This window comes from Micropterus dolomieu, linkage group LG18, assembly GCF_021292245.1.
Source record: "Micropterus dolomieu isolate WLL.071019.BEF.003 ecotype Adirondacks linkage group LG18, ASM2129224v1, whole genome shotgun sequence".
In the NCBI taxonomy this organism is placed as follows: Eukaryota; Metazoa; Chordata; class Actinopteri; order Centrarchiformes; family Centrarchidae; genus Micropterus; species Micropterus dolomieu.
Genome location: NC_060167.1, coordinates 34,474,589 through 34,488,055, shown reverse-complemented (window position 1 = coordinate 34,488,055; position 13,467 = coordinate 34,474,589). Strand labels below are relative to the sequence as shown.

The window sequence follows — 13,467 nt, the reverse complement described above, 5'->3', positions numbered from 1 at the left end:
CTTTCCTGTTTCAATATAACAATGCCCAAAGTCAAGTCCAGACATAAATTATCCCTCAGTTTGCTGTGGAAGAACTTCACTGGCCTACACTGAGCCCTGACTTCAACCCATTACAACACCTTAGGATGAACAGGAAGGCCAACTGTGAGCCACACCTTATCACCCAACATCAGTGTTGGACCTCACTAATGCTCTTGTGGCAGAATTGTTGCAAATCAATGCAGCAAGGTTCCAAAATCTGGTGGAAAGTTTTCAAACAGGAGTGGAGACTATTATAGCAGGAGATTAGTGATAGAATAACAAATGATCACATATGGGCGGCATGTTCGGGTGTCCACATATTTAAGTCTTCGTCTATCTATATGTTAAACAATTCAGCAATTCATTACACTACTCACTGTTGGAAAAGAGGGAGAAGCATATTACCATAGAACAGTGCACACAATGATTATTCCAAACACTGCATCGTATTATGCAAATGTCTAAGATAATTTGATGATGAATATAGGCTGATTGAGAATAGGGCTCATGTTCCTGGTGGAACCAAATTGATTAGCTTGCGCATAAAGAGCTGCAGTGGAGTTTTTATATTCATAACCTGCAGTCGAGCCCCAAGTGGCTTAGCATTACTAAAACCATTAGTCACATGAACACAAAGCACACACGTTCCCAAAGCACACACATGCACACACACAGATATCATTTGGAAGTCAAGCAGTGAATGACCTCTATGCAGGGAAAACATATTTTACAGATTATATCAACCTGGGCCCAGTCAACCATGCCCTATGTGTGTGTCACAAGTTAGAAAATTAGTCTCGACTTTCACATTCATCACACGAGGGACTGCATTTTTCCTATCTTTCGAAAAGGTGTGGCTATAAAACAGTTTTTTCTGTCACAAACCCCCAATTGACTATATTATCAGAATGTGATACATTTGGCCCAATAATATTAGGGAAGTCTAGAAGAGATGTATGATTAAATGATCTTATCCCATTCGTGTGTGTGTGTGTGTGTGTGTGTGTGTGTGGGGGGGGTGCTCTTAAAGGGAAAATTTGGCACATTTCATGTGGCTGTTCAATCAGTATTGGTGGTAAATGCAGCCCATTGAAGCAATAAATTTCAAGCTACTTGAGCTTGGATTTGTAGCTTCTGCCTCTGGCACCATTAATAACATTGTTCACCACTGCACCCCACATTACCAAGTTTCTCCACCAGTGACTGCAACATGTCCTTACCTTCTTTGTTGATAAGGTTACAGCTATTAGATCCTGTATTCATCCTGGCACGTGCCCACCAGACATTAGTCATCCATAACGACTACTACTATGATTTTCAAACTTTCATCTTAAACGATTTGATTAGGAAGATGGGCCCCCCGGGGGAAGATTAGCCCCCTGGATATAATACCATCTTCCCTATTTTATAAAGTTTAAAAATAATTGGCCCAGCTGTTTTAGCTATCATTAACTGTTCTTTGTCCCTGTGTGTGTGCATGCTACTATCCAGCCTATATTAAAGAAAACCAACCTAGATCCTGCTTTTCCCTAAACTCCCACACACAATCCCCTTAATACCCATGGTGATTGAGCATTTGAGGCTGCTGCACCTAAACTTGTGATTGCTCTGCAGTCTGCTGATCCTGTGGACGCTCACAAGGCAGATAAAGACATACCTGTTTAGACAGGTGTTTGGATAACCGGGACGCACCAGGTCTGCATCTTATGTATTTATTTGTGTATTTTACTACATACTATGTATTTAAGGTGTGCTTTTACCATGTACTGATTGCGTATTTTATTACATACTGTGTAATCATTATGCATTTTCGTATTTTTTTTTTTTTATTATTACACATATTGTATGTACAGTATTGGTCCAAATATAATGCAATCCTGATTATAAGACGACTCCCTCTTTTTCATCACTCATTTTTGGAAAAATGTAATTAAATGAGACCATTTCATTTAAAAAGATATTGAAAACGGTATTTTATTTAAAAGATGCTAGAAACAACAACCTACTTTGGCATCATAACTCGTCCTCAGCTGTTCGTTAACTTGACCTACTTTTGAGCCACTTTGTTGGACACAATCGCTGTGTCTCTCCATGTTTCAGTGGGATGGTGACAGCTTCAGTCAGGACGGCAACATGTGCCTTGCCGATATTTGGTGCCATCTGTTGTTGTGTTTGTATATTGTATGGTGTATTTTAACATTTAAAGTCCTAGACCCCAAAAATAAGACAAGGTGAGTTTTAAAGACAAATTTCCAGGAAAAACCCATCTTACATTCGAACCAATAATGTATTATGTATTTTTATTATATGCTGTGTTTTTAGTTCACATGCTCTTCACTTGCATTCTTGTATATTAATCTTTTTGTAAAGCACTTTGCGACTCGTGTCTGTGAAAAGCACTATACAAATATAATGTATTGTTTCATTTGACTACATTTGCCATCAACACTGACTGGAGAAGGACTTTAATGCGTATAAAAATACGGAAGTGTGAGGAAGCCTGACCAACATGCATGGTAGGTCTGGCTGAATGCGAAAATGCTCATGCTGGATCCTCCAGCTGTGATTTCTGTGTTCACCGAGGAACTTCTACCTTCAGGGAGGCATTTCTGCTGTTTGACAATAATCCCTGACACTGTGATTCATTTAGCTCTCAGTGTTAAAAAACAAACAAACTTTGAGGAGAGCAGTGAGACAGAGAGGTTGAGTTGACTGGCTCTAGTACGCACTGAGAATGGTCAAGCAGAGAAAAGAACCTAGAGCAAATTGTGGAGTACTTTACCGTGCAACACTCACAAAAGTTTCTTCACACATGTGAGCAGGGTGCGATTTGCCAGGGGGGTTGTTTGTTGCCAAAAATGCACACATTCGACCCTAAAGCCAACAATGTAGGGTGGTTTACAGTAAAAGAAAACTGAATTACAAAAACAATGGATTTCACATTGTCTACTGTATGCAGGTAGAGCTGAAACATGAGAAGTAATGCAGTTTTTGTAATGCCATCAACTGTTTGTATTTAGAAAGTCGTTGCTATGAATAATTGATCTGTTGACAGAATGATTTGATTTTGATTTTAGAGTTACCGTATATAGTGAATGTTTTTTGTATTTTCAAATGTAGCATGGGGGGTACAGTGGTGGGGTGGTTAGCGCTGTTGCCTCACAGCAAGAAGGTTGAGGGTTCAAACCCCAGTTCCTCCCACCCTCCAAAGACATGAGGACTAGGTTAATTGGTGACCCTAAATTGTCCTTAGGTGTGCTTGTGCCTGGTTGTTTGTCTATATGTGGCCCTGCAATGGCAACCTGTACAGAGGGTACCACACCTTTTGTCAGCTGGGATTGGCTCCAGACCCCCAACAACCCTGTACGCAGGATAAGCGGTTGACGATGGATGGATGGAAATGTAGAGTTGGTGCTTTGAGCAGAAAATGTGCTATTTGGCTAATTGTGGGAGGTAGGCGTGTTGTTGTGTTAAGAGTTTCGAAAAAAAGTATCTTAAGTTTAGGTATATGCTTGTTACTAATTGAAAAGAAAATGCAAGTAATTAAGACATCTTCGGAGTTGTTAGTTGCACTTTAAAAGACCTAAGTTAGCCCTTTCCCCCTGCTTTTTGTGATAAGCTGGTGTAAATATCCTGGACCTCTCTTTAGTGGAAGTATTTAGAATTGGTTTGATTATCAGGGACAGCGTACATTAATGAACATCGCTATAAATGCGCCAGAGTTAGCCAAAAGGCTATTTTTTATCTGAAGACCCTGGACAGACATTATCAGCCTAAAAATACTAGGAATAATAAATAGATGTACAGGAATGAAGTTGACCATCTTAATCAGAATAAGATACCATCTTCAAAGTAGCATTTTGTGCTAATCTGAGATTAATTGCTTGTGTCTACATCAGCATACTGTGGGTTGAATTGTGATATTTTCCTAAATCTGGACAAATCCTTGGATAAAGTTGTTTTCATTCACACGGTCTTTTCAACTCCTTGTCAGGGGTAGGGTATCAGTACTGTATGTGTGGATATGTGTATGTAACTTTCTCTATGCACTACTTTTTTTGAGGAATTGTTACAACTGATATCCCAGTGTGGAACACCACTGAAAAGGTATTGTAGCCCTGTGTGTCTGGCAGGGTGATGAAGAGACCCTTTTACGGCTTTCATCAAAGATAAGCGGGCCATCACACACAGGCACACACAGGGGAGAGGTCTGGATGGCAGTGAGCGATGGAGACTAAGGCCCAGTCACACAGAACATGGGTAGAGGGGGTGTCTGACACAGGTAAAACCCATAGAGGACACCTCTCTCTCTCTCTCATAACTCTCCCACAAGCCACTTGGGGGGGGGGGAAGGACATCTTTGGCCCTGCAGCACGTTGACCACAGTTGATTGATGACAGCGTCTTGATTATGGGTTGGTCTGAGGGGTTTTGCACTGGGAGAGAGTGGTGCAAAGAGTGGTCAGGCACAGAACTATACAGGGCTCGCTGCAGTTGGACATGCACCAGTAGTGAAAGGACTGGTGCGAAATCCTGCTTTACACTGTTATTAGTTGTGTACAGTTAAAAGTTAATGGAGTTCCTGAGCAGCCAAAACAGTGCTGGTGTTCATATTTTACCTATGTTCCTAAGCATAATTGGGAAGGACATATTTACCACTTTTGATTTTTTTTCTCATCCAGTATTCCCAGGGATGCCCTGAGCAGGACACAAAAACGAAGGACATAAGAACGGAGGGGGGCATAGTTTACATACACCGGGGCTCATCTCACCACTCAGCGCACCTGTTCCACATCCCATCAGCTCTACCCATTTAAGCCAGACCAACTTTCCTGTCCCTGTTGGATCGTTGCATCACCTCGTATGAGTACACGCCAGCCAGCTAGTATTAGCTCTTTAATCTAGGACCTGCCTGTTGTATTGTCTTTTGTTAATTCGCTCTCTCTCTTTCTTTACCTCGGACCATCAGCCCAGAGTTATCCAGAGCACTGGAAGCTGGACCCTCTCACTTGTGTTGTGCTGAACTATCAACAAATATTTCCTTTGTCTGAACACCTCACTCTGGTCTGCATCTGAGTTCTGGTCCCCGGTCCCGACAGTGGGAGTTTTAGTGCAAACTAACTCGTTTTTATGTGGCAGGAAAAACTCTTCTGATATGAAAAATATGAATGCTGCTAAATGTGAAGTTTAAATTTATTCACTGTCCAACTCTCAGCACAGCTCATCTGGGTGCTGTGCATCTACACACTGTGTGCCATTGTTTTATAACAGGCAACCACTCGATAGCATGAAGGACTATAAATTGAGTAGCACTTACAGTGGCACTTGCATTGCTCAAACTACTTGATACAGTACTAGTGTCTTTTAGTAAAACTGTTATCGGTGCACCTCTAGATATTATGCATTCTCATAATTCAGCTCTTGGACATCTTAACCCTGACTTATAACAAAATAGACCCAAAAAAGTGTGCAGAGAGGAGAAGAATAAGTACATTTAGATTGCAAGTTAGTGTCACTTTTTGTTTTAGTCAACTTAGTTCAAATATTTGAAACCTAAATTACATATGAATATTTCACTTATTTATGAATACACTGAAAAATAATATATGACACTCTAATATATATACACATTATAGATATACATTACATTACATTTTCAGTATTTTTTCTTGAGCAAAACAAATAACAAGAATACAAGATCTGCCCCCCCCCGCACAGTAGTGGAATAGAAATACTTAAGTAAAGTTAGTACCCCAGATTTGTAATTAAGGATACTACTTGAGCAAATGTAATTTTACTTGAGTAAAACACACAGTAGTTCAGCACACCGTAGTTCTGCTGTTTAAAAACAATTTAATATTCTTTGTGTAAATCATCAACGGTGATAAATGATTCAAATGTCCTGCGGGGTATAAGCAGAACTGGGCACAACACCGGTGCAGCTGGTGTTCTGTTTCCCTCCCCCCCCCCCACACACACACTCTCTCTACCCATACATGCACACTGACCCCACTTTCCTTAAAGGTTAGGGTTACACTGTGTGGTTTATTCACACACTTTAAAAATACAGGCAGGCTAAGCTGACTGGTTGCTGGCTCCAGCTTCATAAGGTATTAGTAAAAAAAAAAAGTCCTGAGTACCATGCCCATGGATTTCATTATACTGTACAGTAGAGGATATACTAATCTAACGTATATAACATATACATATATTTATGTCAATAAGCCATATCACCATTACATTGAATAGAAAATAAAAAGAGCCATCAGTTTCTATAACCATATTCACAAGGCATTATTGTTTAAGGGCACAGGCTTTAGAAGGCATCCATAAGGCATTATGACCATGCTCGGAAGAACTTGTAATGCTTACTGATGCATTTTATCACTTCTCATAAACAGTATAAAAGTAACGTACCATAAAATGTTAGTGCAAGCATATTATGAAGTTCAACTCTTACTTGACATGTTTTCTAAGATCAATAACTTGGCTTCTTCTCTGCTTATTTTTGGCTCCATTAGAGGTTGTGCAGCATGTCTTACATAATTTATGATGTATAATGTATTTATTTCGCTTAGATGACTTTACTAACTTGCTACTTGAACATCTGCTCTTAAAATACTTGAAAAATGCAAATAAGCTTACTTGTGGCATAGGTCAACAATTTCCACACGTTATTTCCTTATCAACATAACAGTCCTTTTCAGACCTCTAAATATGAGAGGTTGTGCAATTTCTGTTAGAGTCAAAGATATATGGCATTAGATACTTGTGCATGTAAGTGTTTTAATTTTATGTTTCTAATATACAATTTAGCAAAGTATGCACTTTTACAATGTCCTTGTTTCACTGCGCAGCTTCAACTGTGAGATTTGATCAAATCAGGCTCCACCCATTGAAGCATCGAATCTTCGACTATTGGGGGTCAGCCCTAGAAAATATATATCTAAACTGTGCTGCCTTCAAATGGGGTCGTGTTTCCCATGTTCACGAGAAGTCTATATGAACACACCCCTCTTGTGGTCCTCCGTGCTATTACTCTGAAGGAGTTGAGCACTTTGCTCTCCACTTCCTGTATAATAAAGTTGTAGCTGTTGTTTGTCACAGTTATTAGGACTTCTGGTCTCTCCTGTTATGTTGTCTGAGTGCAGAGACAATAGAACATCCTATCTAAACCAAAGCAAGCACCCGCTGTTGAATGCTAAGATCACTGCTGGAGAGTGAATATTAAACCGGCATTTTGATTCTTTAGACACCATTCTAAACCTGATCCGTGAACCACCCACATGGTCACATCCACCCCTTCTCTCACTCTCTCCCCCTCCTTTTTCTCACACACACAAACACACACCTGCCTGCTGATGTGGTATGTTTTGTACGCTTTGTTGTGTTAGCTTTATTTCCTTTTTGATTAGTATAGATAGTAGTTGTTGATCATTGATCTCTGCTTAAGTTAAATAAATCCTATTATAATTTTAAGAAGTCTTTGCCTGTGATTATATTGTAATAACAGTTGGTTCCCATGGCCAGTGTGCAGATTCATTCTTCACTGTCCCTCCCTATTTATGTAATAGTCTTGTCTGACTATTGCCATCTATAGGTGGACAACCTTTTTAATTATCATGTTTGGTTCATATTTGGTTATTGGTCCCAGTTGATTCCAGGGTGGTACCCCGTATTTTTTAATGATAATTAATCATTTTGAATATCAATACTTTTATTAATATTTCTAGAATGTCTTTGATATTCAGCTAATAACCAAACCTGACGCCATGTTGAATTCCACAACCTGTCATTCAGCCTCACTAAATGTTAGGCTCCCAGTTCTTCAGGGAACAAAAAGTAAATTAAACATCATGGCTGATGGGAAACAATCACTAGCATGGAAGTTGTTCAGGCCTATAACCTCTCTCCACTGCCTCCACATGAACACTCACATACATGCACAGATTTCCATCCTTAGCCAAATCAGCTGTATCTGTATGCTTGCATGTTGCAGATGGTGTGTATGAGGCATGTTGTCTGTATGCCTCTTTGTTGTTTTTCAGCTCTAATTCTCCTCTTTGCCTTTCCCCCCAGCCATCCTTCCTACTCCTCCTCCTCCAGTCCTGCATTTCCTCTGCCATCCTTATAGATCCGCCTGCAGCTGTCCCACTGCAGAGCTAAAGGACATACTGCACGAGTATGCAGCACTCTCTGCCAGGACAACACATACACATAAACAGTGTGTGAGTGGGTTTGTACATCTAAGTGATGCACTTCTTTTCAAGCTGACCACATGGAACTGTGCATGAAGGAGGGAAGGGGACAAATCCTGTTAGGCCAGTTGACACAGCAACTGTGTTATGCCACACACAAATACACAGAGAGAAAAACATGCACACTTGCATGAATACACACAGACACACAGCACAACATGCAGTGTTGTTTGAGTGGTAATGAGGCAGGAGTGGGAGGATGGCTGGTGTGCCTCCCACCGCCTTATGCTAGGGGAGTTGCCCAGCTCCCCAGTGAAATGATACAGAGCTATCCCAGACCACACACACAGAGAGAGAAGACAATCCATTTCCTCTGGGAATATGAGCAACACTGACGGTCCCTCATTTATTAAGATTAAGAAATGTCACCATGCAGGAAGAATTTAAGAATATTGGACAAGAAAGAAGGGAAACTTTAATGATGCTATAGATCAGTGGGTAGAGATGGTGTCTTAGTGGATGACATTAAACATATGCTCAAATGTAAAAGAAATAAATTGTACAGTTTGTGGTCTTAAAAGCAGCAGTGTACAACATGGCACTTTCTTTTGCAAATGATGAACCTTGATGCTGTTCCTTCTTTTAGAACTCAAAATATCAAATACATTTAGAGTTCAGATTAAGAACATAATTTCTCATTTATTTCCTTCAATTCAGCACCTAAACATTATCATAGGTCATTTTTTTCATTATCATAACATAATTTTAACAAAATATTCAAAAACCTTCCTGAGTGTTATCTCATTCTAGGGTGAGTATTTAAAACTCAAAAAAATATGAGCTAAAACTACTTTGTCAAGGAACTGTGAATAATATAGGTGGTGCAGGTTTGTCTTGTTTTGATCCAAGCGTAGAGGCTCTGTATTGACAGTGTTTTATGTAGTAATTATGATAGTCATTGTGATAGGGAAAAAGTCAACATATCCATCTGAAAGTCTCAGTACCCCTACCTTTGGAAGCCTCCGTGCCGTACGGCCCGCTGCTGCTGTCGGTCAGGTCAGGCAGCCAGGCATCTTTGACTGCTGACTTAAACACCTGCCTGTTGTCCAAGCTCTGAATGGGCCTGAAGTTGCTGCGCAGATACTCTACAGATTTAACATGGTCCTGCTGCTCCGTGGTGAAAATCGAGTAGAAAGCCTCCAACTGGTGCCGTCAGGGAGCGCGAGCATGGCAGAGGTACGGGAATGCAGGCAGAGAAGGAAAGACAAGAGGAGTTAGTGCCACAACCTGTGGTGATTTTGAGTTGGTGATTTTTGCATCCAGATTGTATGCACTGTATACCTTCCAAAAAATACGCAATATGCGAATGCAACACAGACATCTCATTAAAATACAAGATAAGATCAGATGAAATTTTGATGATCCCCATGAGGAAATTGGGTCACTGCTGCAGCAAAGCAAAGGTTTTACATAAAAACATAGAATTTAAAGGAGAATACTGGAAATACAGGACTGATAATCCCAATAAGAACAACAAGAACGTATTCAATAAACAGTATATGCATGCATCAGTGAAAAATATGGATAATTAGTAAATACAGTAAAAAATATCACTGGGGCACTTTTCAAATAGTATAAACAGCATTAAAATTCCAAGATATTTTATTCAAGATAAAAGCAGTATGATGATCTTCAGCTTTCAGCACACTGGTTGGAACTTCCTAGTCTGCTATGACATGTGTAAAGTTGGCCTGATCCATGTCGAACTGTAGCTGCTCACAAAGCACTTTAATTCAAACGTCTAACTCGTCTCCATAGTTCAGAAATTGCACATTTGTGCTCTTTCGGCGGCAGGTAGGGTCAAAGACAGATAAGGCGTGGAGCACAGGGCAGGCCTCCTTGAACCGATGGTCTAGGTTTATTACTGGCTCTCTGCTGTAGGTGTAGACCAATGTCCTAAGAAACCGCATGATCTAAGGAGTTCTAAAACTGAATATGGCCCATCTGAGGCAACATGGTGAGTCAACCTATCATTCATAAAGGCTGCAGTGCTTTGGGTATTCAAGCCGTTTCCAGACCTGTCTCAATGTCACTTCAACACAGTCATTGGTGTCAGCACATGCCAGTGTTAGATGGTAATAAATACAATGATTTTGGATCATAATCACAGATGTCTTCTTAAGGCTTTCTCCAAACCCTTATTTGGATCCTGTCGTCACACTTGCTCAATCAAAACCAAAACCACAGAGATTCTGAACTGGTATTCCACATACTCTCTCAACATAACCAAATAAACTTCATCCACTAGCATACTTTAATACTTGGCATCCTTGACCTTTGAAATATAATTGTCTTTAATTAACTGGCCTAAAAGTTGTCTCATGTTTCTATGGCATCTTTGTTGAAAATTCTGAGAGCCCCAAATCTTTCCGATCTAGCAGAGCTACAAACTTGCCACTTCTTCCTTGTCAAGCAAGTTTGTAGAAAGAAAATAGTTTTTTCTTATGCTGATTGACACTGAGCAGTCAGGGAGGAATCTCTTTTTGATGTAGCATTATCTTTTATTGCACTCAAGCAGGAACCCTCCGGTTCTGAAAAGTGAAGCCAACGCTGAAGTACCTTAAATTGGCATTCTATCTAATTGCCAGCAGGGGACAACTCCACTGGTTGCAAAAAGAAGTCAGCTTGCACAGAAATCTATGACAAAATAACCCTCACCCAAGGGCGTCACTTTGTGTTGAAAAGTGGTGGGGGACATTTAAGGGCTCATATTAGGAATAGGAGGGGTTGAAGGTGCTGTTTATCGAATGTAGCGGAGGTATTGTGTATTCTGCACAGCGAGCTGCATTCATTCCCTTTCCTTCTCTCTCTCCTTACATCTCTCTCTCTCTCTCTCTCTCTCTCTCTCCTTCACCCCCAAACGGTCGAGGCAGATGGCCGCCCACCCTGAGCCATGGTTCTGCTCGAGGTTTCTGCCTCTTAAAAGGAAGTTTTTCCTTGCCTCTGTCGCCTAGTGCTTGCTCTTGGTGGGAACTGTTGGGCTTCTGTAAATATCATCAGAGTACGGTCTAGACCTGCTCTTTTATGAAAAGCGCTGTGAGATAACTGTTGTTGTGATTTGGCGCTATATAAATAAAATAGAATAGAATTGAATTGAAGTTGGTATGATTTAACAACGAACATTCACTAACTTGCACACAAAGCATGAGAAAATGTTTACCTACAGAGACAACAGTACTGTTCATCGAGCACTTGTACTCTTTAGGAACCTGTGCCAGGGTTTTGCCAGTTTGCCAGTTTGCCAGTCTGTGGACTTCAGCTCACCCTTCAACATCCATCATCTTGGATCTGCTGCAGTATAAGCGAGTGGATCACATACTTCCTGCAGCGTGTGAAGGAACCCAGCCCTACCTGTCCCTATCACCCTGTGTGAATCCCCAATCGGCACGGTGGAGTCTTTCTGCTTTGCGGAAAACATGAACGGAATTGCGGGATTTGAAAAAACAAAATGTACTGTAAAACGTGGAAAACATTTCTTGTTGCAAGCTAATTCTCAGAAAAAGTTTAGCAAATGCTTTCAAAAAGCACTGTAAATGACTCCTACACCCTCACCACTTGATTTATCATCCAGTAAACACTTCCCTAATGAATTTATGGTCTCAGTCGCTATTTCAAAATCTTCTTTGATGCATGATGCTCATTTTGTAAATTATGGTCCCATTTAGAGCGAAACACACGATAAAGCGGGGTATGGTTTAGTGCGTGGCTACCTTGTGATTGACAAGTCGCTACCACAGCGACCTGTTAGGCATAGCAATGCGTATCCCAAACTTCCAAAAGCCAATAGGCCAAACTTGAGGCTTCGAAGCGGTAGTCTGCAAACTAATAGGTGACGTCAGAGTGCCTACGTCCACGTCTTTTATATAGTCTATAATTGATCTGTTTGACATTTGTGGAGGCTGAGGGGTTGAAGGTGCTGTTTATCGAACGTAGCGGAGGTATTGTGTATTCTGCACAGCGAGCTGCATTCATTCCCTTTCCTTCAGTGTAGACCAACCACCACAGGTCTGTCTCCTCTGAATAAGAAATGTCCCTTTTAGTGAGCTAACTATGTTTGAAGCTGGTCTTGCCTTTTCCATCCTTAATTCTGGACTCCTCCGTATTTGAAAGGGCAGAGCACACACCTGAGCAAATAAGATGAGCGAGATGAGTGGAGAGTCTTATTCTTTATTGCTGAAAATACTCCAGCAGTAAGAGGGCTACTGATGGAGGGATAATGTTCTTTAATCTGCCTGGCTCTGTGAAACTGCCTGGGTCTGTCTAATTCATGTAGTAAATTATCTGGGATCTAAAACTAAATCACATCCTGCATCAGTAAACTAATAAACAATATTACACATATCTATTCAACATGCATCAGTTCCAAATTAAAATATTCTTCGCGACAATTAAAATTGAAATGGATTAAAAACTTAGCAATGTATTGATTTTTTTATTTACTTGATCAACTAACTAACAATTTTCTTCAATGTTCTTCCTCTCTCTCCACTACACTCCACTACAGCTTCCTTTTGGGTGGCATCTTTCCTCTCCCTTTTCATCTGTTTATACACTCCGCACCTATGCACAGTATGTTGGTATGATTTAACAACGAACATTCACTAACTTGCACACAAAGCATGAGAAAATGTTTACCTACAGAGACAACAGTACTGTTCATCGAGCACTTGTACTCTTTAGGAACCTGTGCCAGGGTTTTGCCAGTTTGCCAGTTTGCCAGTCTGTGGACTTCAGCTCACCCTTCAACATCCATCATCTTGGATCTGCTGCAGTATAAGCGAGTGGATCACATACTTCCTGCAGCGTGTGAAGGGACCCAGCCCTACCTGTCCCTATCACCCTGTGTGAATCCCCAATCGGCACGGTGGAGTCTTTCTGCTTTGCGGAAAACATGAACGGAATTGCGGGATTTGAAAAAACAAAATGTACTGTAAAACGTGGAAAATTGTGGAATCTAAATGTGGATGCAATTAATAAAAATCTGGGTTTTCCCTAGCATTATAAGCATTTATGTCACAGCACTTTAAGTGGTCAAATTATGCTCATTTTCATGTTCATAATTTAACTTTGTACCAGAACAAGTTTATATAGTTTAACTTTCAAAAAACACCACATTTTCGTCATACTGCACTCTTTTCACCCTGTGTTGACCGCTCCATTTTAGCTACCGAGTGAACCATCTCATTTCA

The 13,467-nt window shown here is 40.6% G+C and overlaps 1 protein-coding gene across 1 annotated transcript in view; it reads right to left on the bottom strand.

The window, feature by feature from the left end:
• The window catches only part of LOC123987096 (receptor-type tyrosine-protein phosphatase gamma-like), a 172,148-nt gene that overhangs the window by 74,808 nt on the left and 83,873 nt on the right, over positions 1-13,467 (bottom strand). The window contains exon 6 of the mRNA XM_046075711.1: positions 9,229-9,421. Within this exon, the coding sequence (XP_045931667.1) occupies positions 9,229-9,421 (193 nt within the window). The remainder of the gene's footprint in view (positions 1-9,228; positions 9,422-13,467) is intronic.